The following is a 27873-nucleotide window of genomic DNA, read 5'->3' as shown; positions in this document are numbered from 1 at the left end:
ACAGTTTTTCAATTTAATCAACTACTACAGGAATCAGAAGCTAATTGAAAAAAACACTTTTAGTGAGTTAAGGAAAGAAAAAAAACCAAGAAGAAAGCCTTGTTGACCTCCATATGTTTATTTTTTTAAACAATTTACAAATAAAAATGTTATATTTATCCAAGGAAACACATTTAATACTTTAGTCTTTAACAGGCTATACAAATGAGAACCATCACACTCAATAGCTCAAGGACCATTCAGGGTAGGCATGCATGTGTCTGTATCACATGAAGCGAGTCCAATTCCTGACACCAGGGTTCTGATCTTCTACTTCTTCAGAGCTGGTCAGCTGCTAAATGATTTAACACAAATAGTTACTGGATCACAATAAAATGAAAAAAAGCCCATTTCAAATCATGTAAGTGACCTCAATATGTCTGGTCCAGGTGTCAGGCCACAGAGCCTTACCGATTAGTTTTCTTCTCCAAAAGCCAGTCGGGACAGATTTTCTCCCCTTGCTTAGTGATGTGGCATCCATACATGTGCTTATACAATACAGTGAAACACCTTAAGTACAGATGTAATACAACAGTAATTACAAAGCACAGAGACAGATAAACAGACAAACAAAATCAACTCTAAACACATTCTTGCATTTCAAACAACAAAAGTAAACAAACCCATGCAGTACAGTTCAAAGAAATTTTCAGTTAAGGTCTTCTGCAAGTCTCCATTTCCTCAGTTCTAAACTGCTGTTCTTGAGCTTGTCTCAGCAGCTGGGCTACTCACGGTGCTACTGACACAAACTGGGTGAGCTGGAAATCACCCAGGAATGGTCAAAGAATAAAAGCCCCCAAAATAAAGAGGACGCACGCATTATAAACGGGATTCCATTTTAATAGCAGAGTGTAGAAAAGAAATTGGCAACAAAATTCACATGAAAAAACATTTTACACAATTAATTATATACAGAATAAAGTATGTGACTGCCTTCTGATGACTTACGTTTCACTTTAGTCAAGTCCTACCACAGAATGCAAAATACACCCAAAACTCTCAGCTGGAACAAAAAGAAAAACAAACAAAAACCATATACATAATCCCAGCTCTTGCTCCTCAAATATTGGGACTGGCTGGGTTTACTTCAACCCACTGGGCTTTCTGCTATGCTTTCAGCTATTCCTGAATTCATCGTAGCTTCCAAACTACTGTCAGGAGCTCCTGTTTGCTCAGTCTTCTTGCTCTGGATGGTGCACATTCCCTTGCCTCCTGAGCCACCCACCTTCCCATGTGTTTCTTTGAGCCCAGGCATTAAAGTTTCCATGCACGCAGAAGCCTGACTTTGTGTGCTGCCTCTGTCACAACTCAGTGACAGCATTTCAACAGTGCCACCTTTGCTCTCCTTCACATGGACCTCAGACATGGGTGAAATGCCCTGCATTTCTAGAACTGGCATGACCACTTCTGCAGTGTCACTATTTGAGGTCTGTGATCCAGGTTGCAGCATAGGTTTCTGAGAAATCCGTGTGCAAATTTTATCTTCACAACTACCAGAAGTCAATGCAGCAAAATCAGTAATCTCTGTTTCATTCACTGTTCTTTCAATGCCCAGTTTTTTAAGTTTACTGGACTCCAGCCTAATGGACGCAACAGTTTCTACTTTTGTGACTTTTTCTGTATTTTCCTTTAAAAGTCCTTCTGAAAGGATGCTGAAACATTCATGTTTTACCTTATTGTCTCCCAAATTGAAATCAGTGCTTTTCAACTCAAGCTCTGCTTTCTGGGAGGGAATCTTCATGTGTTTCACATCCTCTGATGGTATCTTGAAAAGAAAATTATCTAATCTTGCATCAGATCCCGTGTGTCCTAATGACTTTTTTTCATTTTCAGCTGCTAATTCCAGATTGGATCTGAGTTCAGCAGTGTTCGAGCAGGTATTGACTAACTGTTCACCTCCCTGCTTCTGGCTTTGGTTATCTAACACTATACAGCCTGAAGGTTTAGGTTGAACTTTTTCTTGAACTTCTAATAGAGTACTTTTAGTTTCTGTCTGTCCCTCTGTCAATTCTGAAGCATCAACCTCATTAGAACCAGATTTTATTTCTGGATTTGGAGTATTTGATAGATCCCAACCACTTTCAGAACAAGAATGAGTTGTGACTATCTGTTCTTTTCCATTACTAGTTCTAGAAGTGCTCCAGAGCAAGTCTGGACTATCAGTTTCTGAGTGAGTTCTACAGTTATCATTTAACTTTACCAAATGGGAATTTCCCAAACTTTTAATTTCGTCCTGTGTCTCAGGTAACAAAGTCTTTGCATGTAGGCTATGCTTAGGCCTTACTGCTTTTATTTCCCAGTCTTTTGTCTCTGTTTCCAAGGTACCAGGAACATTTGTGTTCGTAACTGGAGTTTTATTTCCATCTTCCTGTCCAACCTTCTCTTGGATCTCAGTTTTCTGTAGATCACAGAATTCCAGACTGCCTGCCTGCTCTTCACCTCCTGTATCAACAAGCCCAATTTTTGCAGGCATCTGGATACCAGAAACAGGGTTTTTTTCTGGTAATTCTGTGACTGACATTTCTGATAGGGGAGACTGAAGTGATTTCTTGTTCATTTCAGCCTGATTTTCAACAGGAACCAAACTCCCTGTCACTTGATTATTACACTGTGAGGAATCCACATTCTCAGAATCCTCCTTCAACGAGGATGAGCTACTATTTGTTCTGTGATTTGCAGATAAATCTGCAGGTTTTGTCATGTTAGGGTTTTCTCCATTTGGAAGCGCAGAACTTGCAAGCTTGCTGTCAGCTGAACCCTTTCCACCACTACTGTAGAAAATATCATAGAGATCTTTAGCATTGGCTGTGGCCAAGCAAGAATTTCGTTTCTCTATCTTTTTTGCTTGTTCACTGAAAGCAGTTGAAGGTGGTGGTGGTCTCACAGGCGTTGCCAACATTGTCTGTTCACTTTCAGACACACCTGGAGCTACTTCATCTGCAGGGATGACAGCTGCTGGCTGGACTGCTGGGAGAGGACGAGGTGGAGGTAGTCTATCTGCAGTCTGAGAAGACTCATTTTTCTCTGCTGCTTTCAAATCATCCTCTGAGCCTTTTAAAATTACTTCTTCTCCTCCAAAAGCTTTTGATATGATATCTGGAGGCAGTAGAAGATCTGCATTTGTTTCTTTTACCACTGGCAGCGGTTTGGTGGTAGTTCCAGAGGATTTTATAGATAAAAAGGTGTTCAAAGGTGGTGGTTTACTGACTGTTGCAGTATTAGACTTCCTGAAAATCATGGTGGGGACTGGTAGATTGGGGAGAATTTTTGTTGGTGTCGGTGTGGAAACAACTGGTATCCATGGGCTAGTGTGTGGAATAACAGTTTTCCCAGACAGCTTGATTTCAATGGGCTTGATATGGGATTTCACGGACTGGCATTTGCTCTCCTCTTTGCTTCCTTCTGTATTCTCTTCCTTTGGAACAGCTCCTGGAGTTTTATCCTCTCTCTCAGTCTTTTTCCAGCTGAATTTCCCAAAGGAGGTCTGGCTTGGTGATTCCTTTTTCAATTCCTCTTTCTTTTCTTCTTTCTTCTCCTCTGCCTTCTCTTCCTTCTTTAGCTTTACCGTGATACCCATTTTTCTCCCAGAAGAATCTGTTTTGCCTTGAGTTTCATTATTCCCTTCTCCTGACTCTGGGATGCTTTTTACTTCCTCCTTCTTTATTATTTTTGGGGTTTTCTCATCCTTCTCTTCCTTCTGTTTCTCAACCAGCTTCCGTTTCAGCTCGTTTTGCCGCCTGCGCTCTGTTTCCAGAACGACAGCCAATCCAGCCTGACGGTCTAGATTTCTCCTCTCTTCATACAGTGGGTTTTCATCTATGTATTTCTGTGGAAATAAACAGCAACATTTTAGCCACCATTTTTCATTTCCATGAAAAATAAATAAATAAATGCAGCTCTCTGACAGTTTTGACTTGCTCAGTAAGTGCCATCTCAACACTAAGAGAATGGGGAACTTTTTCCTACCAAGAAACTGAGGTACTATAAACTGCTTGCAGCAGTGCTGTCACTTTACAGTAGACACGTTTCAGCTTCATGCAGATAAAATATCTCTATGTACTGGTGTAGTGGGAAGTTCCACTTATTTAGTTCAGTAGAACTTAGTGAAGATAATCAAATACATGTACTCCAAGGAGTTAAATGTCATTCTTCAGGCAAGGAAGACAGAACAAGCAGAAGATAAGGTAGGGAATGTCTCTTTCCTAGTACATCAGTTACCAACCTTATACTTCTCATTGTGGGGATGACTTTTCACATGCTGCTCTGCTGAGATCTGATCTCCAAAAAATTCATGACAGAGCTGGCAATAATATCCAGTGATGGGAATCAGAAACTCAGAGCCTGAAAAGGCCAAAGAACATTATCAGAGAAACCAAACCTAATAAATGCCAAGCTCTTAACAAAGTTGGTCAAAGAACAACAGCAAAACCTCCAGTAATGTTCTTTTTGAAACAGTTAATGCTGCTCTCCTTACAGTTACATAGGAACCACCACTACCAGGAACAAACATGCAAAGTGAAGAAGTTTATTACTATGGTTCAAGATTTAAGTGCTCTTCATCGTATTAAGGTAATCGAGTAGTCAAGTAGGTTAACATTTCCTACAGCCTTAAAATACCTGGTTTATAAACAGAACACAAATATTTTTGTTGAAGTTCAGCAAGACTGCATCCTTGTGCCTACAGAACCTGCAACAGTTATCTAAGACACTGCAGATTCTTCTTTAGTGGGCACTACAAGAAATATGTAACAGATTAATAAAATGAGTTGATCACTGGCAGGCCTTTTAGACATTCATATTTTAAATCCTATATTAAATTTCAACTCAGTTTCAGCTCCTTCCATATGTCTGTCTCAGATTCTTTGTATCTGCACTATAACAAGTACTCATCAGTCAATTTTCAGGGAGACCTCTGCTAAAAACGTACTGAATGGAAAAGTCTGCTACAAGACTGTGTGGGAATACTGTGCAAAATCTACCCAAATACTGCCAACTATTGTGGTCATGCTCTGAATTCTAATATGTTGGCAAAAATTACTTCAGAACTACACTGAAAGACAACTGGTAATCAAAATAAAAAAACTAATCTCTAGAAAGAGAAGAAACCACACTTTTCTACAGTCCTGCTTCAAGACCTTTTACACAAAAACAGTCAAGAAACAAAATAATTTGCCTTTTTCCTAATAACACAGTATCTATACGTGCTCCTACACCAAGGTAAAGTTTCGAAAATTCCTTTCTCTGAGCAAGTGGGACAAAGTGCTGGAAGGCAAAGAGGGATGACAGCCAAGTTAATAAAAATTAACATACCTTTGGCAGGAACCGTTATCTTATCAATGCGTTTTATGGACTCTTGTTTGGTCTCGCTCTGGGTCTTCGAAGCCCAAGGTCTGTTGTAAGGATCCAGGGTCTATTTGCACAGTGACAGAGGTATATAGGCTCATATATTACACTAGCAAGGCAAGTACACTTGTCTTTTTCCTTTTTAATATCTTTTTAGAACACTGAACATTAAAATCAACGTGCAAATATTTACAACTTATTTTCCTTTCTTTTCCCTCCCACTTTGCAATTTACAATGACAAAATAACCTGTGAAAAGTGTAAAATGTAAATGACCGCAAAGAACAGGTAAACATGTGAAACACAAGTGGCAAACCTGAGCAAACTGAACACAGGCCCCATTTACACTATTTGGAATACACCAGTAGCTGTACAACTGCTCAAGTCCAACATTAGGGGAAAATAATTTGATAAGTTACTTCTTGGGTTCGTTATTACTTCAGGTTCTCTTGTAAAATGTAGTTCTGTGATGTATGTTTTAGTGTTAATATTCATAGCAATATGAAATGCACTTAGTGAAGGAAGCCTGCAACATACCTGTCTGTGTTTCTTATTATGCATGTGTGTGAAAAAGTCAAACATGGTCCCGCAGATGGTATTGCAGTCTTTGCACCAGTGGTTCCCTGCATCATAATATTCATAAATATTGGCCAACTGGAAAGGATGTTTGGAGGACTGTGAAGAGGATTCTGCTGGCTTCGGGCTTCTACCTCTCGATTTTTCATTAGTAGTTTTTGATTCCTAAATTGAACAGAAGGAAACACTTCTCTAAGACAAGGCAGGACAGACAAAATGCTCTAGAATTCAGAACCTGCCTCCAGCAGAAGCCATACACACAAAAAAAAATATATCACCTGCTTTTCAGCGCCCAGGTTAATTCCACTGTTTCAGAGAGCTGGTATTGCCGACTAAGATGCTGCGTGGCTGCAGTGAAGAGTTTCCAATAAGGGTCCCAGATGTAATGGCTGGATGGTTGCAGGTAATCAAGGAACCAAATGAGCAAATTCCCTGTGGCATGCACCCTTCCCACTTCATTGGTTTCACATAACAGTTCCCATTTACCATACTAGCCAAACAGTGCCCAGAAGACCTCAAATAGTTCCCCTAGAGGCATTCAGAAATTACTGTAAAAGTAGTTTGGGTGAAAGCAGAATGGAAAAGGAAGAAAAATCAGGTGACTAAAAGTATTTAACTCCATCAGTTTTATCAGATTATTTGAGTGTTCCTAAACTCTCCAGAAAACTTATTGTTTAATAATAAAAGAAAGATGGTGTTTTGTTAATTACCTAAGCATACAGGGTGAAGGATCTTGTGATTTAAACATGTGATGTTTGCACTTACGTTGATCTGTACAGAAAGACGCCATATATTGATATACAGACATTTCAGGACTCTATCCAAAATTAATACTAAACTAAACTTGTACAAATACAAAACAATCTGAAATGTACCATGAATGAGCCCTAGTTATTTAGATTACAATAGTACTAAATGTATTTTGATTTCTGAGTTACATTTTCAATGGCATAAAGTCCATCATATTATCATTTTTCACGGCAGTTTGGAAAGAACGGCATATTAATTTAGCAGACTCGAGTTGGTTGCATGATTTCCAAGTTATTCACTACCAGCACTGAACAAATTTATTTAAGCAGATTCAAAATTGTCAAATAACATCTGCCTTACATTAAATTCCTTAACACCACCCCCCACAACATGCACTGTAAATCAAAGAATGAAGAGACAGCCAGGCCACTATGCACCCCACAGATATCCATATCCCAATATAATCTAGTTCTTGGTAGCAGAATAAGAAGTGACCCCAGGAATATTTGCACGTATTCTGTCAGCAAGAACATAGCAGACGTTCTCTTGAACAATGAGATCAGCTTATGATCTGCAGGAGGTGCATGGAAGGATGTTCACAATGTCACACAAGCATCAATGTTTATGTTATTTATAGACATACATCTATAAAAATACTCTCTCAATCAAAACTTTAAAAAGACAATGCTTCTCAGATAGACAGGTGACAGCTCACTCTTAACTCCAGTTTGTGCATTACCCCAGCTCAAAGATGCCTTTATAATTTGCTACTATTTAGAGCCCAGACAGGGTGATCTGTCTGTTCAGCACAGCAACACTGGCTTCACCTCTGCACTGACTGCGTAACTACAACACACAGAAACAGGGTCAGCAGCAAGGGACTACAAGGTGCCTTGCAAATAAGCAGAAAGGCAAAGGCTTTTGCCCTCAGGTTGGCAGAGTCAACCAATCTCAGTGTTGAAAGGCCAGCACCATCTTTCTTTTCATGAGAAAAAGTTAATCAGAACTACAACGTGAATTTTAGAGGCTGAAGGCTGTGTCCTATGTGCCTACATATGTATGAAAATATTAAATGTTTCTGTCCAGAACTCACAATTTTCCATGTTAAAATAAGGAACTATGAAAAGGAGATCAAGTCATTACGGGTTTGGACAACACAGACAATGCAAATTAAAATAATGAGAAGTATATTCACATGTGCCATAGCTCAAGAAAAGAAAATATAACTTAATGCAATGTAAGACTTAACAAACATTTTTGCCTACTTTAGTTTTATGAAGTGGTGACTGAAGCAAACAATTTGTTAAAGTAAGTGAACAGTAAACTTCACAGATGTTTCAAGAAACAACAAAAAAAAAGCAAAAGCAAGTCTTTAAATTAAAGATACCTAATGAGTTCTCAGACCACAATAAAGCATAAGGAAAATTTTACAGGATAAACAGATTTGAGTGGCTTTGGAGGAAATACAGAATCACAAAATGTGTAAGGTTGGAAGGGACCACAGTGGGTCATCTGGTCCAACCTCCATGCTCAAGCAGGGTCATCCCAGAGCACATGGCACAGGATTGTGTCCAGATGGTACTGGAATATCGCCAGTGAGGAAGACTCCACAACCTCTCTGGGCAATCTGTTCCAGTGCTCAGTCACCCACACAGTGAAGAAGTTGTTCCTCACATTCAGCTGGAACTTCCTGTGCATCAGTTTCTGCCCATTGACTCTCGTCCTATTGCTCAGCATCACTGAGAAGAAGAACCTGGCTCCATGCTCTTGACATCCTCCCTTCAGATAAACTGATGAGGTGCCATTTCAGTTTTCCTTACACCTCTTACCCTACTAATATTTTCCTCTCTGCAAAAAATATATATGCTAAGATCTACACAAAATTAATCTACAATTTCCCATTAGCTATTTCTGTTACATATTTGAATAAACATCTGAAAAGCAGGACAATTGATTTCCTGAATACAAGCACAACCTTTCAGATGGCAGTATCCATCCTACTTTCAAAGTAAAACGATCTTCTGGAATGCAGTAAGCCTGTGCTGGTACATCCAGCCCAGAGTAGTACAGACCACACCAGAGAGACCATACTGATGCATACTGACATTTCTGAAGAGAGAATATGTGCACATAAAAAACATCTTATGCTGACCATCATCTTTAACTCTTGTGATTTACTATCATTACCCAATGAGAAGACCAACATGCTCCCAACTTTCAGAGACCTTTGCTGCTATGAACACTTCTATAAACATGGTCTGAAAGGCCATGACAGAAATTTTGTAGAGGAAAAAAAAAAGTCTGTCCTCCTGGCGTGGTATTGAGACCAAAAAGCTATACACACTCATGATACTGGTCAATCCAATCAACACCTCAGCAATACCAAGATAAAAACAGTAAGTGGTGCTGAACTGCACAAAACCTGAGGGACATTATATATACACTGATACATTGACTCTCACCTGCATGCACCACCAAAGCCAGTGTATGACATGTGGTAACAAATGACATCAAATGATCCTTTAGTAAACGTCTGGGACAGGCTGTCTGCCCAGTGCCCTCTTCTCTTATTAAAATCATTATCACACAAACTTTAAGACTTTACCTTGTTGGAGGAAGATGTTTTCTCTACGCCTTTTGCATTTTCTGACTTGCTGTTCTTTTCCGAGGAATCTTTAGTTTCCACAGATGGTTTCCGGGGTTTTTCAAATATGTTAATCCCCAGGATTTGTGCTACTTTGTCAAGCTCAGACTGCTTCTTGTCAGCTGCATCAGATTCTTTATGCAGCTCTGCAATCTCCTTCATAATATTCTCTTGTAGTCTGTTCACCTCAACCAACAAGGGGTCTTTGTGTCCATCCTTCTCACGACGTTTTTTCCTCAACATCTCACCTGAGCCAATCAAGGAAGAAGAAGAGTCAGAAATGCAACAGGAAAGCTGACTTTAGATCTGTACAATACTTCCAGCAACAAATAAAACACTAATACAAAATATTATGGCAAAATCTTCACTATCAAGTTGTAAAGACGGAATTGACTCTCAGGTACAGCAGCACTAAATCTGCACGATGTGCCTCCATAAGGATTACCATAACACACACCCTAAGAGAGGCACCACAATCCTCCAGAGTATCAATTTAAAATCACTATTCCCTGTGTGACAAAACAAGTAAAAGTTAAATTGCCTATTCTAACCTGAAAGTATCATTTTCCGAAGGTGAGGGAATTAAGTATTTACTTGGACCAAACAAGTTTTAAAGACACAAAAAATTAGCTCTCTTGAGAGAGGACTTTTCCATCTCCAGATAAGATTCATGAAAAATTGAAAGGCACAATAACATCTTCAGTAACTATTTCTCACTTCTTCTAAAGAAGCACTAAAATGCATAAAGTAAAATTCCTTTAGCTTATCATGCCAAGAAGATGCAAGAGCAACTGTCTGCTCAAATTTTGATGCAATTGATCTTAATATAGTAACTAGGTCACTGCTTTTTCAAGAGTTGTGCATTGCCAGGAGTATGAAAATACATTATGGACTATTCTTATTTTGGTTCTCCTCCTCCTTTTAGATACCAGGACATGTGACACATCCCAATGGGGAAGGAAAAAGAAGCAGGGGCTGGGAGGGTGGTAATGCACTTTACCTTGCTGTTTACGAAGCCTGTCCAATTCAGTCTTGAGATAGTAAAGCTTCTTCTGCCGTGCTTCTCGATCAGTCTTCAGTTTTTCTCTCTCTTCTATCACCTAAATAAATTGGAAGGTGTCTGGATTTTCTTCTCTTCCCAAGTTAAACAGTCTTGCAAGAATAACAGGAACACCTCAGTTTTCCAGACACAGAACACTGCTCGTTATTCCCAAAATGTTCTTGAGTATTTTAACTCAATAAACACACCTCTCCCTCTGTATGTGAAAGTAACCGTATTGTGTGGTCATGCTTCAACCCGGTTTGTAGGCAATTTTTTCTGCTTTTGGGAAGTGTATTCCTCTAAACTGCCCTGTTTGTTGCAGCGCTTCCCAATGCCCTTAGGCTCAGCTGACTATCTTTTACAGGGCTAATCAAGATCAATGACAAATGGCTGTTCAAAACTCATGCAGAATCTCTACAGCTAGGATGCTCCATCAGCCTACACAGCCCTTCACCTTGCCTCCTGCTTTGACTCTGGCTCATTTTAGCTGCTAGGTTTTGCTTCAATCTGACATAAAACATCAGGATGAAATTTGTTTCTTGTTCAGTAAGGTAAAAACTGTGGCATGAGGAGCTCACAAATCCTTTTTTCACTGGTTTTCATTGACTCTCACAGAAGGAAACAAAGCAACATGGTAAAATGAAACCTGAAAAGTTCTTTCAGTTTCTTTTCCAGCTTCATTTTTCAAGCCACAAATCCCAATTTTCTTATCTTCACAAGGCTCTTAAAGCTTACTACAGACTCCTCCCTTAACAAACGAGTCATCTTGACTTCCCTAGACAATCACTTCTACGACAGCAATGCCAGTGTTGGCATGATCCCTGAACCCTTCCTGAAGTAGTTCTACCAACACAGTTAAGCTATATCTTAAACAACTTAAGAAGGTTTTTTTATTATTATTTTGGCTTTGTATGCTATTTTTTTTATCACCAACACAGTTAAGCTATATCTTAAACAACTTAAGAAGGTTTTTTATTATTATTTTGGCTTCGTATGCTATTTTTTTATAATTAAAGCACCATTCTCTCCTTCTGGGTTTTCTGCAGTATGGGGGCATCAAGTGGAACATCCAAATTTTTATACTCCAAACCATCCCAGCAAAATACCAGAGGACTAAGCCCTAGACAAAGATTTCTGTAGTGCAGACAAAGCCTCAGAAGTTCTACCAAGATGCACAGATGAGCTACCAAGGTATGTCAGGGCAGAAGAAAAGCACACACCTTTAGCCAAGAGAGCTCTTCCAAAAGTATTAAATTTCATTAGGAACAAAATTTCAGCTGTGTCAGCTGAAGAAATTATTCCTGCAAGAAGTGGAAGCTCACTTATTTGCTGATGTAGCATTTCATACAAGTGAAGAAAAGGCTCTCATAATAAAAGATGATATTGCAGCCTCAATACCTAAAGGGGGTTTGAAAGAAAAATGCGTACAGATATTTTACCAAGGTCTGCAGTCACAGGAAAAGTGGCAACAGTTTCAAACTAAAAGAGGGTAGATTTAAACTACATATAAAGGAAGCATTTCTTTACAATGTGGATGCTGAGGCATGGAAAGAGGTTGTCCATAGAGACTTTGGACTCTCAGCCCTGAAGTCTTCAAGGCTAGGTTGGATGGAGCTCTGAGCAATCTGGTCTAGAGGAATGTGTCCTTTCTATGGCAGTGGGGCTGGAACGAGATGATTTTTAATTGTCCCTCAAACCCATATAAATTTGTGCCCTTATTTTCACAACAAAGACCAAGTGGACACCAGTCTGAAAACTCAAACAACTTTTGGGAATCAACCAGTTCTTTGACAGTTGTGTAACTACAGTTTCCTATTTTAAAATACATTATTCCCCACTACTCTCTAATTATTATACAGACCAAGATAATTAGAAGACGCAAACACTAACACATATGACCTGAACTGGCGTCAGAGCCTCGTAGCAGTCTCCCCTAAATTCTTTTAATTTTGTGATTTTTGTAAGATAATTAATATAAATGTAGAGGGAAGATTGTATGTGATGGTGAATGATGATATCCTTTAGTATGTATTTAAGAATGTCTAATACAGGTATAAGCGTGGTATTTTGCACAATATAGCATGTCCAGATGGAGCCTCCTGTGTTTCAGTGGCCGCTTGTTCTGCCACTGGACATCAGTAGAAAAAGCATTTAATTTTCTTTACTGTCCCTTCAGATTTTTACATATCCCCAGATATCTTCAGGTATTTCAATACCGAACTCAGCAGTATAAAGCCAGGCTGTGGTCACCATATGTTTTCTCTGTAAGATTTTGGCTGGTTCAAAGAAATTCAACTTTGTTTTTGATTTCATCTGTTCTGCCATAGCCAATGGCATACAACTTTGGGAGATTTAAAATGCATTTTTTACAGGTGTCAGAGAATAATACAGACAAATGCTTAGAAATCTTTAACGTAAGTAAACTAGGTCAAACTATTTTTAAACTGGAGCAACTCATAAAAAAAAAGGTGCACCTGAAAAGAAAAAGCTTCCACCCCACCAATCATGCAATCCAACACATTCTGAAGTATCAGAATGCCTAACATACCTTCTGCTTTTGAGCTGCCCGATTTTTTTCATCCGACATCCTTTCTGAGGTATTTTTCAGAGGGTGTGATGACAGACGAAGGGGTGCTTTGGCATGAGAAGGAGTGGTAGGGACTTGAACAAGCACAGAACCATCTCTTTTTACATCAGGGACATCCTTTCCCAGGGAGACTGTCTCAATCACCCGGAGATTGGGACGTGTGGGGTTCGCTGACATGGCCATGGTAAGAAGACCATGAGCTTCTGATATTGTAGGATTAGGCTGCTGGGCAGGGGGATACAAGGGCCATCCAGGGGCTGCATATGCCATATAGTGCCCATATGCATCATATCCTGGAGGAGCCATTGTGGGAGGGGCATAGTTTTGGGGCATTTGAGCAGCAGTGTAGTGGGAATAGCTGGGAATTTGGTATTGGGAAACAGAAGTAGGTGTAGGTGGCAAACTAGCAGGAGTTGGTGGAATTGCAGGAATGAGAGAGACAGAAGGAAGACACTGTTCTGGTGCATGTGCAGTTATCTCATGTCCCACCGGGTTGTCCTTAGTATAGTCTGATTTCTGAAGAGAGGATGCATCTTTAGGCTGCTGGAAAGAGCCCGGGGGTGACGCTGAGCGCTGCTGGCCTGACTCAGGAGAACGGGTGTCACTGCGGCTGCGGCGCAGCTCCCAGGCGTCCAGTCTGCGAGTGTCCGCAGAGCGGCGATCCGGAGAACGAGACGCCAGCTTTTTGCCATGAAGGCGTTCCTGGGTACGAACAGCCAGTTTTCCAATTTCAGCAACACCAATGTCAAGTCCAATGGTTTTGAGTAAGTCGTGGATCTTTGCATACTCTGCGTTTGGCTCTTCTAAAGGATCCATCTTGACAGCTGGAGCAGGAGAAGGAGGTGGGCTCATTTTCTGTATTATTATCTCATTGCCACAACTTACTGGGGGCTTCTCTATGGGGAGAGATTCAATTTTGGTCTCTTCATCCTCATCACCATAAAGAAATTTCTCTTCGTCCTCAATGTCAGGAAAACTACGCCTCCTCTTCTCCTGAGCACTGACAGAATCAGCCATCATGCCCAGAATTCGGGAGAAACCACTGCCATCCTGACTGGCCCTCTCATGAGGCAGCAGGAAGTCAGTATGGCGATCAGTGGGCTCTGCCTTGGGTTCTACTTTTTCTTTGTGACTTAAGAAGCTTCCAAACTTCTCTTCAAACATCAAATTGTCTTTGGGAGGCCCAGAGAGCGGGTTCCACTCACACAAACCTTCATGCAACTCCTTGTCCGAAGCCTCCACAAGAGAGCCTTTGTTAAACCGTTTGAGAAAGTTTTCCACTTCAGAAGCAAAAGGAGCTATGTTGTTGCTCTGGGGCAAAGAAGACTGACTAGAAAGAAGAGGAAGATCCTTGCTGGGGGCTGGACTGCTTGAAAAGCCCTCGGGCTGAAAGAGAGAAGATACTATTTACTTCTAAGGCACTATGCACCTCACAGAACAAAAGAATGTGTTCATTTCTCCTAGTTCACAGCTGAATAAAAGTGTTAGAAGAGACAATATGCAGTTGAAAGAGAACACTAAAGATTATAAACCAAGTTGCCTGATGATTCTGGAATGCCATGTCCAACAATGAATGCTTATCTCAGAGAACACACAAAATCACAATAATACTTCACAAACTTTTTGCAAGAACTGAAATTTTTAAATTGAAACCCTGTTACATCATTTTGGATATGCTTTGAGTTTAGTCATAGTCACATAGGATTTCAATACCTTAAGTCAGATAAAAACTACTGCACTGGGGTTAGTCTCAGTCACTTCTTCAGCTATTCATAATTAATGCCATATTAAATAGCATTTCCAGCAATAGGTATGGAATGGGATGCTCAGTATCTGAGCACTCCTGAGATAAATATGTCACTGTCAAACCAACACTGATCAGTAAAACAGGCAAATCAAAGTGATGTATTAAAACACAAAAAGTCAGTTTATCACAGTAGTCACAGCCACTTATCTGTCCATTGCTCTAATTTTGAGAGTCAATTGGTACAGGTTTGGAACAAATTAAATAGCGCTGATCCCAGCCTGTAGTTTAAAGGGAAAAAATAAGGAAATTTAAAAGTTGTTTTCAAACAGAGGTACTGAAGATGCATTAGGCAGTTGTCTAAGTCTATAAAGAAACAAGAAAGAGACACTGAGACAGGGGAAGAGCTTCAATCAATATCCTGACTGCCAGTGGTACTATGAGAGCCAGCTTTTCTTTGAAAGCTGGCCCAGATCTCTGCGTCATGGGCTGAATTTCCACAAAGACATTTCATTCTGTCTCAGATGATATTTATTTATTTATTTATTCATTTATTTATAGGTGTGTATATATATATAGGGATGTGTGTGTGTGTATATATATATATATAGGCATATATATATGATTCCTGCTTAAATGCCATAACCATTTAAAGTTTCTAATGCATTTCAAACTTATACCACCTTGCAGAAAGATACCTGTCCTCTTAAGGAAAGGGAAACAAAGACTTGGCTTTCCTATTTTGGAAATCAAACTAACATTCTGTATCACGAAGTAACTGTTTTGGGAAGTAGAAGCATGTAGACAGACACACAGAGATCCAACCTGAACAGCAGACTCTACTTCCATCTCTACTCGTTTCTTCAGAATAGATTTTTTGGGCATGGGTGGGATTTCTTCAGGCCTGTATGTATACCGAGGCTCAGGAGTCTGTAATGTGTTAGTCAAGCCCGGGATCGTGTAGCCACTGCCTGAAATATCATGATTCAAGTTTCGACTGCGCTCTTCTTCTTCTCTTTTCCTCCTTGCACGGTCAAGCTCTCGGAATTCTTCATTCAGGTATGACGGGCTCAGGCTTCTGCTACGGCTGCGGCTTCGCCTGCGGTAGTTTCGTGTTCCTGATGAGAAACCCTGATGCTCTCCACTCACACCATGCATCTTCTCATCCTTTTCATACCGTGGACGCTTTATTTCTCGTCCCCTCTCCTCTGGCCTCAGTGGGTAGGGGGATCTCCTGAGCTTGTCACCATCCCTGTCAGCTCCACGAGGCAGCTCCTCCCGACGGCCATAGTGTGGACTGTACTCTGAACGGTGCAGAACATCTCGGTTGCGGTAGTCCTCGTCATGCCTCGGAATGAAGGGACTGGAAGGCTGATCTTCATGCACTGGGTATCTCTCGAGGCCGCGAGGACACGTGAGGCCTCTAGTGAATATTGGACCGTCAGCCACATCATCCCTGTGTGAGAGAAACACAGAATAGAGGTACTTGAATCAGATTAAACAGAGTCTTACTCCTACTCAAGGGTAAGAAATTTCCAAACCAGTTTCAAAATAACATTTCTCTTACTAAAGGGAACCAACATTTTATGTACTTAAAATGCAGGGTAGAGAGGGAGAATTATTTTTAATGGTACTCTACATCCTGTCCTAGGAAGTCACCTGCAAATGCAGTGATATGAACAATTCAACTCATACTGAGGAATTAGAGCCTTGAAAAATTGATAGGATGGATTAATTTCTGTGAATGTGAGAGACTACACGTTCTAAAAAAGCCTTACTATCATATTTCAGACCACAATCCCTTTCCTCGCCTCTCCCAGTAAGATGCCGAGGTCAGATTTCCTATGAATTATTCAAGGTATAATTCAGTTTCACACTGGCAAATGCAACCAGATCCTCTTTTTATCTTCAGCTGTTGACAAGGACCACAAATTCTACCAACATTTTCTTCTGCAACAGATATGCAGACAGAACTGTCACTAATCACATGAACCCAATAACTAAAAAGAAGCTCAGTTTCTGGTATCTACAAACTAAGGAGATTAAGTGTAATGGTACTGTTCTTCCGTGCCAGCCCCTGCATTATTACATATAGTGGATGTGCAACTGTCACAACATCAGAATAACCAGCTTCTCTTCTTGGAGTATCTACTTTTGGACCAATTCCTACAGACACCTATAAACAGGGGTATTGTTTTGACTAAGGCCTTTTTTCCTGATGCCTAAAAAGTTTTCTGGGACTTTTCTTTAGATAAGGCAGAAACAAACCAAACCACTTTAAAAGTTACCAGCTGCTGGTTTTACTTAATGATATTTCAAAATCTAGCAAGATTGTCCAAGAAAGAAAATGTGCTGCCTAAGTGACATCAATGAGACAGAAGACTCTTTCATGAGTGAATCAATTTGAGATAAACTATGTATAATGGCCTGAATCCACAAAAATCACCTCCTCCTACTCTAAAAGGTCCTCCATAGATTTGAGAAGAGACAAATCAAGTCATGCCAGAAGACATCTTCAAAAAAATCTGCAAATAAATTACAGCCCCAGTTTTTCACTACAGACTAAAGAATAACAGAGATGCACAGACTAGGTCTTTTTTCCTGGGTATTTTTATAGTTTACACATGCATATTTAAGAGCAAAATCAACAAAAAACTTCACTTTACCTTGCATCATCGCAAAGCATTTATTAGATACTTTATCAGTCCAACACATCTTATAAAACAAATCTGGCATGCACCTGTACCCATTGTATTACATGGTATCTTTCCAGTTTTCAGCAAACTACACATATCCACCTCCTCCAAAAGCACAAAAATATCTACAAATAGCTAAAGTAAATTTCATAAATAAATGTTGTTTTCACAACCTACATAAAGGTATGTCTATTCCCAGTGGCACGTTTTTCTGAGAGCCTGCTAAACCTGTACAAGCTGCATGAACACATCTGATGGAGTAACAGATGTGTTTCACCATATACCTTCAGCTGATTTTTGTGCAAATAAAATGATTTAGATGTATGTCTTGCAGCCGTCACCTACAATTCAAACTGACTGTAGCGACAAAGCACAGGAATTTTTAATCACACTTTGGAAAGAAAGGAACAGCAAATCTACTAAAACTAGCAAGACATTCCAAATACATTTTGAACAGCTAAAATACAAATTTAAAACCTGAAAATTAAATACAGCTGTGGGAAAAATGATTACCTGCCTTACAGGATTCTTTGAAACATGTTTTCTGTGCATACAGTCCAACAGAGTTACATCCCTCTTAACTGGTTTGCATGCTTTCAGCCAGTGATGTCCACTCCTAGCTACTGCAACCTCAAGAGAGGACACAAGGTAGTACCACTGTGACCATCCCAATTCCTTCACCAACAAAGAACCCATGAATCACTGGAATTTGCAGTTTCAGAGACGGAAAACAGACCACAGGCTACAGACACATGATGCTTCAGAGACCTACAACTAGTGTAAGGTAATTTACTTTTTGGCATGTTTATTCACATACACAGAAATAGAAATAAAGAGTGGTATTCTGCTGTCAGCAATCAACAGGACTCCACTTTAGTACACAGTCTATGAACAGGGAGTCAGATGAGCTGTTCATATTCCAGCCAACTGTTACTCTTGATATCATGCCAAAAAACGCTATTTCAGGGCACAGCTCAATGCAGACCAAGTCTCTGCAGCAATTTGGTCTATCTTTTGTATTAACCTCAGATGAAAGAATTGGTGGGATGCTCTCTATAGCTTGTGCCAGCTCAGATAGTAGTAGAATGTCTTAAAAATACTGAGAGCCTAACAGATGGAAGACAGGGAGAGAGAAAAAGATTTATTTTTCACTTTGACAGATTGAGATTCTGGAAGACAAAATAACACTTATTGGTCCAAGCAGGAGACAAGCTGCTTAGGTGACCTTGAAGACACAGCCCAGCAGCATTCAGTGTGCCTACTTAGACATGTGCAGCAGACCAGCTTCCCCAGAAACATGTTTCTGTTTTAGGACAGACCTGCATTAGAACACACACCCTTAGAAAGTCTCCTCAGGTATCCTGAAAATCCACTGCTGCAGGAGACTCTAAAAGCCTCCCTGATTTCCCTCCTTTGGTATTTTATTTCCTTCATAGGCTAATGAATATCTCTACCATCTCAAGGCCCTACAAATTACAGAGAATAATGTGTCAAAGTGATTGCCTGAAATATCATAGTAGAGTAGTAGTTAGCAAAAATAGCTGAGAATAACTAAGTTCAGAATTATTTGCTCCAATTACTTCAAAATTTGAAAAAACATCTTCAGAAAAAACTTTTTTCTTTTGCCTTTTTTTTAAAATTAGAATGAGAATGTACCACACGCAAAATAAAAATATGATACGAGCAGTAACAATAAAGACCACTTTATAGCCCAGTGATAGACAAAGTCTGTGTCCCCGTACCAGGGCAGCCTCTCAGAGAAGGGAAAAAATACATGAATGAAAAATACTTGATAAACAGTGTCCTTAATCAAAAACCAAATTGTCTCCGTCTCTCTGGGTGCCTCCCAGTGAACCCCGGCCAGCCCCGGGTCGGCAAACAGCGGGGGGGCAGCCCCGAAGTGACCGAAAGCGGGGGGGACACTCTCTGGTGCCCCGAGGGTACTGAGGGCAGCTAGGCTAGTCACCTTTGCAGCAGAAGAGACGCTAGAGACATCGGTGGAGGGTAAAAGGCCGACTCTGAACAGGGGGCCAATCCAAGGTTTATTCGGAGCTCCCCAGGGAGCCCCTCTCCTCAGGGTGCGCCGTGCTCAGAGCAAGACAAAGGAGTCTCGAGGTTACATTTAAAGGGGGGGAGGAAACCGAGGGTAGATACATTTGCTGACCAATAAAGACCCTCCAGGGATACAGCCTTAGGGGATGGACATTTGGGATAGCGTATAACATCATCCTTGGGGGGCTGACCCCTGGCTTCGGGCTAATCACTCGACAGCTTTGACCGAAAGATCTAGATAGAAGGGATGGGATGCTGAGTGACTGACAGAGAGCCAGGGCGGGGATTTGGGGGATGATCTCAACACAGGAGAATGGTTACACAGGTAGAGGAAGGGGGTACAAAAAGGGGTACATCATCTGGGGAGAATAAGGGGGTACAAAATCCAACTATTACAAAGTATTACAAAGTATAAAAGCACGCTGCAACACCAAATGTCTTTTGAAAACAAATAAAACAGTTAGCAGTGTGGAAACTTAGAATTCAGAAGTAGTACCTAGACAATTTAGGAAAAGCTAACAGGTGACTTGGTTGTCACATACGTTAAGCTTCTGGACAATGGGCATCACTCAGAAAAGTACAGCCAGCAAAGATTAGACAAAAAAAAAAAAAAAGCAAATGTAACAACACAAAGTTCTTGCATACTTACACTACAAATACAAGGAAGCCACTTAAAGATTAAAGTCTACATGGTCTCACTTTATCTTCTTCTCATTCTAACTCATCTGTCACTTTTAAACCTTCTCTGGAGTCTATTCTTACCATTCTGTTTCACATCTATGGGTTCTGTAATAGAGAAGTCAACTTTTGTGATTTAAATAAATCACTCTTACATTAAATAAACTGCGCTATACTTGATGTTACTTCTAACCATGCATCAGCACCACAGAACAGGTTAAATCTAAAATCTCACCTGAGAACATGAAGCATGGGACCAACACTACCATGCCCTGCCCTCAAATGTTCCTAATTTGCCAGATAAGTGCCAGTTCCCAACATATCACTTCCTTTTCCTTCCAACCACTGTACTCTCCCTGAGCATACATACTCATTTCATGTACAAACTATACAAATCAAACACTGATGCCAGGAGAGCTGAGGTAAAGGCATAAAAGTGACAGTACCAAAAACCAAACTCTCATTTGGTTTTCTACACCTGCTGAAACTTAATTTTACACCTGAGAAAGACAGGAAATTCATTTCTTCTTCTCACTTCCCTCTCTCTCTTTAACAGTTGATGATATTTGCATCAAAAATGGAAGTGGTAATGGTTTTTCCTGTGCTGGATGTTTACCTCTGACCTGAAAGTGGAACTGAATGCTCTGGGGCACAAGCTATGCCATCTTTAATTCTGCAATTCAAGACAAAGAAAATTATTTTCACAGTGTTCCGATTTTCTTTCTTTTGCCAGATTATGCTGGTTCTCCTACTGAAGGCAAAGAGTTCCTAATTGTATCTACTAATATTTCCACTTCACTGTTCACAGCAGTGAAATATTTTAACACAAAAGAATTCTCTCCATTAACTGTTTCTCTCCAATTTCAGTCAAACGATCCTAAGAATTCTAACATTTTGTTTATAATGTATGAGACTGTCTGACTACATTCTTCTGCAAGGTTTTTAAAGTCAAAACGGTAATCTCTTTCAAGGTGCTTTAGAGTTTTCTTCCAGACTAGTCTCAAAAATCAAGAAACTAGACAACTTCTCCCAATAAATGAGGAAGTTGAAGCTTTACACTATCTTTATACTAAACAACCTTCCTTTCAGCAAGGACCAGGTAGGTTCATCAGAAACAGAAGGTGGCTGGAGCAGTGAAATGTCAAATAAAGTCTCTCCATGTGACATCCCACCCTTAAGGGGAAGGAAGCACCCAAGGGATTGACATCACACTCCCTCCTGCAATATATGATGTGCACGCTTAGTTTATATGGGATTTTGAAGCAGCTGACAAAAATTAGAGAAGAAGTCTCTGCCTGTGTAACTCTAAACAGAGACCTTCATTCAGGAATTCTCTGTACCACAACTTGCAAGAGGCTGGGGGAATATTCCTGGGAAGCATCATTACACGCTTACCCCCATTCCCTAGGCATTCAGTGGGCTAATGAGATGTTTGATCTCATCCAGTAGAGCCATTCCCATGCTGTTTCACCCACGTGCATCCCCACCTGCAGAGGACCATACCTGTCACTCAGGTTATCAATTGGTGAGCCCAGTCTATCAGGCAGCCTCCTCCGCTCCGGTGTGCCAATGCAATAGCGGTCATTACCCACAGTAATCCGCAAACTGTGCTCCAGGGAAGACTCCGAGCGGAGACTCGGTGAACGCCTCTGTAAATTGAAGAAAGATGCAAGCCCATCAATCAGGGGATTTTAATCTCAGCTACGGAAAGGAAAGTGATTCTGCTCTGCTTAATAAATTCAACTTGGAGGGATGGATCTATTACAAAATCAAACTAGAAGAACAATTGTTCCAAATACTTCAATTCTATTTAGTTACTAAAGGAAGGGGAGGGTACTGACTGCATTTAACTTCTCATCCCAGGTGCTAATAACACCTATATATGTATATATGCTCTATATTTAAATTATCTAGAAACTTTCAACTCAATAAGACATTTCATAAAGCACCATTTTGGAAGATATAAAAGCAAAGAGAAAGTCACAAAGTCCCAAATTTGCTGCTGTTCTCCTTTCTTTGTAGAGAAGAAGCAGCTAAATATACATTGCATAAAAAACAGTGCCAGGAATTTCTGAATAAAGTGTCCGGATTTCTGGCCCTTTACAACTTTAATAACAACATCAACCAGTGTAAACAAAGATTTTTCTAGCAGTGATGTTTTTAACAGTTTTCCTCACCTCATGCTGCTTTCAGCAGAAAAGCGCAACACAATACTAAAAACACCAAGGCCACTAGAAAGCCTCTATAGGTGTCTAAAATTCCCATTACCATTATTGAAAGCTGGCAGAGATAAACCAGAGTAAACTGAATAAAGTTGCCTCTGAAAAATCTGTAGCAGAGAAGACCTAAGCTCATTGCCTCTGCAGACCTTCCTTCATACACATACACAGTACATAAAACACCATCTCTGGCAAAATTATGTTTAACTAGTTATGCCTCACCTTCTTCTAAAATGTAGCACTGGAATACAGGACTGATCAGAGTTAAGGGAGTTCCATAAAAAACAGGTGAGACTGCCTAAAGACAGAGATACTTGATTTGCTTTTTTAAACCAACACAATATAGATTCTGCCTAACATGAAGCAGTGAACCAGCTTCAGTTCTGCCAAACTAGTCATGCACTGCACACCACTTTTACTGCTGAAAATGGCAGTAGCAAGCAGCAGGTGCACTGAATTGTCCACATCCACCCTGAGAACACGCAGCAGATTCAGCTCCATCCTCCAAGAGACCAAAGGAACAGTACATAATCTCCAAGAAAAGCAAAAGAATTCCTTTACAAGTTTACCTAACAAAATCCACTTGCAGTACAAATCTGTACTAGAATCCATTGCGCACATAGCTTTATTCTAAGGTAACATATTAGTGATTTCTGTTTTGTTCATTATGCTGAATCCCAGCATTTATCAGAACATATGCTAATTACTTTTGAAGACCAACTGTCTTGTCCAACACAATATGATCCTGCAACAGCCTGGCTAAGATACAACATATTCAAGGTGCATGTGTCTCATACAAACACATCCTGACTTGGGCCCATTGTAACACTGAATTTTGAGGGCTGCCTCAAGAAATTACTATCTTCAAGGCCATCTTCTCGTCATCAAGACTGTGGGCACACAGATGACAATCACCTCCACTGAAGACGCAGAAGTGATGATTACATCCCAGAACAAACTATGGGCAAAGGAAAGAAATAGTTTACATTCAGAATGATTGGGATGTTTGGATTGCTTATGACCGATCTATACAAATTGCCCAGAGATAGCCATTATGGCAGTAAATATTTGAACTTCATGATTTTGTAATATTTTTTTTTAAACTGGAGAAGTTCCACTTTTAAAAGGTTTTTGTATGTGGAACACTGAACACCACCACTAGTCATACCTATGTGTGCATGGCACTGCATTTTTCTCCCTTCCTGTTCTGCCACCTAAACCACAGTTACCACTGCCATATTACTGAACAGGCTGCATACCTGCTTGTCATTTCTCCATCCTCTGTTGACCCCACATGCTCCAGTCCTCTAATCTCAGCCAATTTTCTTACAAGAAAGCAAAGAAGCTAAAACAAACCTTTAAAAAGAACAAGCACGCAAGTCAGCAGGGACAAATAAAAGCAGCATGTGTCAGCCTTGCAAGAACAAATGAAAGTCTGCCAAAATCTCTCACTGTAAAGCCCTGACCTTCCTCTCCTCAATAACATTTCTCAGTACTCACCCCAAACCTTTGCTGTCACTCCACTGTTCTTCCAATCACCACAAAGTTTTCCTCAGCTATTAAGAAACTAACACTATCCCTACTTACAACATCCAATACATGGCTCCACTGCCAGCATCCCAGTTATGCACAAAAAAATGTGCAATAATGCTGTAACCTGGAAATGCACGTACTCCATCTCACAAATAATTATAATTTTAAAAAAATCACAACAACAACAAAAAAACTAAACCAAAACAACTCCCAGAAACAAAAAAAATTTAGTAAGAAATCTCTAAGGCTGCTGCTTACATACCTCAATTCACACCTAGGATAGGGACAATAACCTGGAACTTGTACAAAAAAAAAATATTTTCTCCATTTCAACCCCATGCCCTTATTCCATCAGTGTCTTCTTTCTACATATTACATCTCCCACCCTTATGCATATATTCCCCTCTTTCAAGTCCTCTTTCCTTCTTGCAACCTAAATTCCTCTTCCTCGGGCTTCTGAACTCATGTCCTTTCAGTGACAGCTCCAAAATCCCACTTACTAATATATTTGTCTAACTTCCCATGTCTGCACATTTCATATTCTCAAGCTTCTGAAGAGAAAAGAGGTTCTTAAGTCATAAAATCCCAACATTTTATTAAAACTTTACCCTAACCAGTCATGATAACCCAATGTATCTGCATCTGCTCTGTTTCCATCACATTTAGTGCCACTCTTTGGAAAATGACAGCGTAATCCCAGCTTTTATCTTTCTCTAATTAACACTACTTTTGTAAACAGTACTTTAAAAAATAAAACAAACCTACATACATATTTTATGCTTTGTAACATCACTTTTGAAGAAGAAGTAGTGTCAGTTGTCAGTCAGACACCTGTTGGGGGACAAAAGCTTCCAGGGGAAAAAATGTGGATGTTACACTCTAAGAATTACTTACACTGGGCTTTAGCAAACGCAACAGTCAGCACAATATAGGTTGAAGAACTCTATTTAATTGTCTCAAGATCTCTTATTGTGACAATTGCTTCCTACAGAAGGGCTTTCCTTAAATGCAGTAATCCTGTAAATAAACAAAAAATCCATTTGGCTCATCAGTACAGCATCAGCTAACCTGCTAACGCGTAATTTCTAGGATAAATAGTTTTTCAATTCTTCTCTGAAGTTAGAACAAGCAAGAAAAAAATCACTAATCTGTAAAAATTTGCTGAGATGACTGATTTAACTTGAGCCAGGAAGGTGCAAAGTAACACTAGAAGAGCAGCGTTTGTCAAAAATAATGTTAGTGTAAAGTGGATGTTTTTGGTGGCCTTTCCCCCCCCAGTCAAAAAGGGAGTAGGAGGCTTATAGTCAAAACTCCTAGATCAAATTTCTCCACGTCTGAACCACCAATAGTCAGCTCTGAAAGTTTTGTTACAGCCAGCACAGGTTCACAGCCTATCATGGATACAGTGAAATGGGAGACTGAGTGATGGTGAAATCAGTTTAAGAAAGTTCTGTCCTGTATCCCAGGTTTCCACTCACCAGTTGTGAACATGCAACTGTCCATCACGCCACAACACAAACTGACATGAATCAGACAGAATATCATTTCATTTTAAAAAACTACTTATTTTCATCGTGGATATTATGAGTAATGCAATTTGCAAAGGTACCATACAGGAAACTAAAGAGGATGGAGATAAGGGTGAAATACCACGTGAACACAAATGGCCAGAAGCAAGTTTCTTAGCCTGGCTTGGCTTAACAGTCCAAGACAACATTATCTTCCTGCATCTCCAGGGCAACTCACCCTTCAATAAGAAGTAACACCAATACCTGAATTTTAATGCCACTACAATCACCCGTGACCTCTTCTACTGGCTGCAGCTCCAAAGAAATCCGGTAAGAACCTGGATCACCAGGAGAAAGGGCAATCCCCATTCTCCCTCGGGAGTCCCATCAGGCAGCGAGCCAGCAGACAACACACTTTTGCTGGACTGACTTTCAGCTACATTGTTTCCTCACATCAGCCCACCCCGCAACTCACAAATCCAGGCTGAGCACAGGGCAGCGGGTAGAATATACTGTAAAGCAATTGGGAAAGGCGAGGATATACCGTCCTTTGGGACTCTATGTGTTCTGGATTGAGTGACCATACAACCACTGCCTAGAGTACCCCAGCAGGAAAACCTCTTCCTTCACGGCAGTGCAAACGCACCATGAACTTACTCCACAGCACAGCTCAGAGTCACCAGACAAAACAATCACTGCACCAAGGAGCAGGAACAGAAAACCTAAGTCAGCGAATCCCACTCACGCCAAAAAAAAAAAAAAAAAAAAGTCTTCACACTTTGATTTATTACGAAGGTGTGTGCATCCAAGATGCCATCCACCACAGATACCAAAACAGCTTCGCAAGCCCAAATCAGACTTTGCCAAGACAAAGTGAGAAGACTGGAACACCCTGTGCACAGCCCCAACTACAAAGCGGTGCCTACCAAAGAACACCTCTCAAAGACATAAATCAGCATCAGCCCTCTTTGTACGCCCGCCGTGACAGCAGGAAGATTTCAAAGTACTCATTCAACATGCTATCTAAAAAGTTGTATTATCATAAGTTAAACGATATTTATGCACTAACACAACCCAATGTGTTAAATGGAGGAAAATTACATCCTCTGCCTCAGCGAAAAGACAGCATCATCTTCGAACCCTCTCTAAAATGGCTCTAGCCAGTAAGACAAATAAAAATGCAATGGAAACGAAAGGGAAAACATCACTCAAAATGGAAATAATTTTTTTTTCCCCATTTGGCTCTCTGAGGAACAGAGGGAAATTGCGGCTCTCCCTCCGCACAGGGAGAGCCCGGGGCCGGTGTAATTTTGCAAGGACCTGGCCGCGCCAAGTTTGGGGTTCTGACAGCCCCCGGGCGAGGGGGCAGGGCCGCACCGAGCCCCTCGGTGCACGGCAGTATTTACCCGGCTGCTGCCGCCGTCTCCGTGCTCGCTGCCCCGGCGGCCCCGGGACCCGCCGAGCCCCGCTCCTCCCGGCGGCGACGGCAACCTCCGGCTGCGGTGCGGCGACGGGGACCGGCGGCAGGGCCCGCGGTGGCCCGATGGGGAGCGGTGGCGGGGCGGTGCCTGGGGACGCCCGCACAAAATGGCGGCCGCCGGTGGGGTGACAGTCGGGAGCTGCTGTGTTCGGCCTTGCGGCTCCTCTTTGCCTCTCTCCGCGCTTCGGACCTCAACGGCCGTGACTGGCGCACGCTAGGCTTTGGTGGTTTTCTGTTGTCTGGGTTTTGTTTTTTTTTTTGGCTGTTCGTTGGCTTGCTTTTGTTGGTTTTTGTTCCCTCCCCTGCACGCACGCACTGTGCCGTGGAGATGGTCGGTGCAGGTGGTGTTGCCTTCAAGCAGAAGCGTGTTCGAAAGCGATCCTTGCCTGATCGATCAGGCGGGGCCGAGGCTGAGCCTCCAGCTCAGGAAGCTCCTGAACCACTTTCCGTGCTCTGGGCTGCCGGCAGCAGGGACGGCAGGGTAGGAAATGGCTTCCCGCCTCCTCCCTCCTACCTGAGCGCCGGCCACCGAGCGCGCTTCCTGCGGGACAGAGCCCGGGACAGCTTGGACTCCCGTGCCACGGCTGGAACGCTTGTCTTCCGTGGTTCTGGGGGCTGTCTCCAGAAACATTTCTCTTCCTTGGTTCTGGGGGCTGTCTCCAGAGAGGAAGGGGGTTTTCAGCTAACTAAGATGGGGTAGAGGTCAAAAGAAGTGAAAACAGAGAAATGAAGGTTCTCATAAAACTCTTCAGCTTCATTTCCGAAATCCACAAGCTTTTATATCTTGATTTGTAATTTGTTCTTAGCTGAATGACATGTGAGGGATGTTATTTGAAGAGCCAGTCCATTTTTGGCTGAAATCTTGCTTGTGTGTTTGGGAATGTATTTGCTCGAACATACACACCATTTTGAAGCATACTATTTATAAGTAGTAGCACCAAAGAGCAGTAGGATGGTGATCTGCCTGATAAGATATTTCTGCT

The 27873-nt window shown here is 41.0% G+C and overlaps 1 protein-coding gene across 1 annotated transcript; it reads right to left on the bottom strand.

The window, feature by feature from the left end:
- Positions 1-59: 59 nt before the first annotated feature.
- On the bottom strand, positions 60-27521 carry ZNF318 (zinc finger protein 318). The gene is made up of 12 exons (XM_041404494.1): positions 27405-27521; positions 27277-27348; positions 26817-27080; positions 21654-21799; positions 15550-16180; positions 12942-14366; positions 10352-10451; positions 9313-9599; positions 5919-6122; positions 5350-5449; positions 4262-4380; positions 60-3865 (listed from the first exon to the last, which is right to left on the bottom strand). Exons 1-12 carry the CDS (start codon positions 27519-27521, stop codon positions 1127-1129), a joined length of 6204 nt encoding a protein of 2067 aa, XP_041260428.1. The 3' UTR covers positions 60-1126.
- Positions 27522-27873: the final 352 nt, after the last annotated feature.

Source organism: Onychostruthus taczanowskii, unplaced genomic scaffold, assembly GCF_017590055.1.
Source record: "Onychostruthus taczanowskii isolate IOZ18803 unplaced genomic scaffold, ASM1759005v1 scaffold21, whole genome shotgun sequence".
NCBI classification, from domain to species: domain Eukaryota; kingdom Metazoa; phylum Chordata; class Aves; order Passeriformes; family Passeridae; genus Onychostruthus; species Onychostruthus taczanowskii.
Note: the sequence above shows the minus strand (reverse complement) of the source record. Positions and strands in the feature narration are given on the sequence as shown.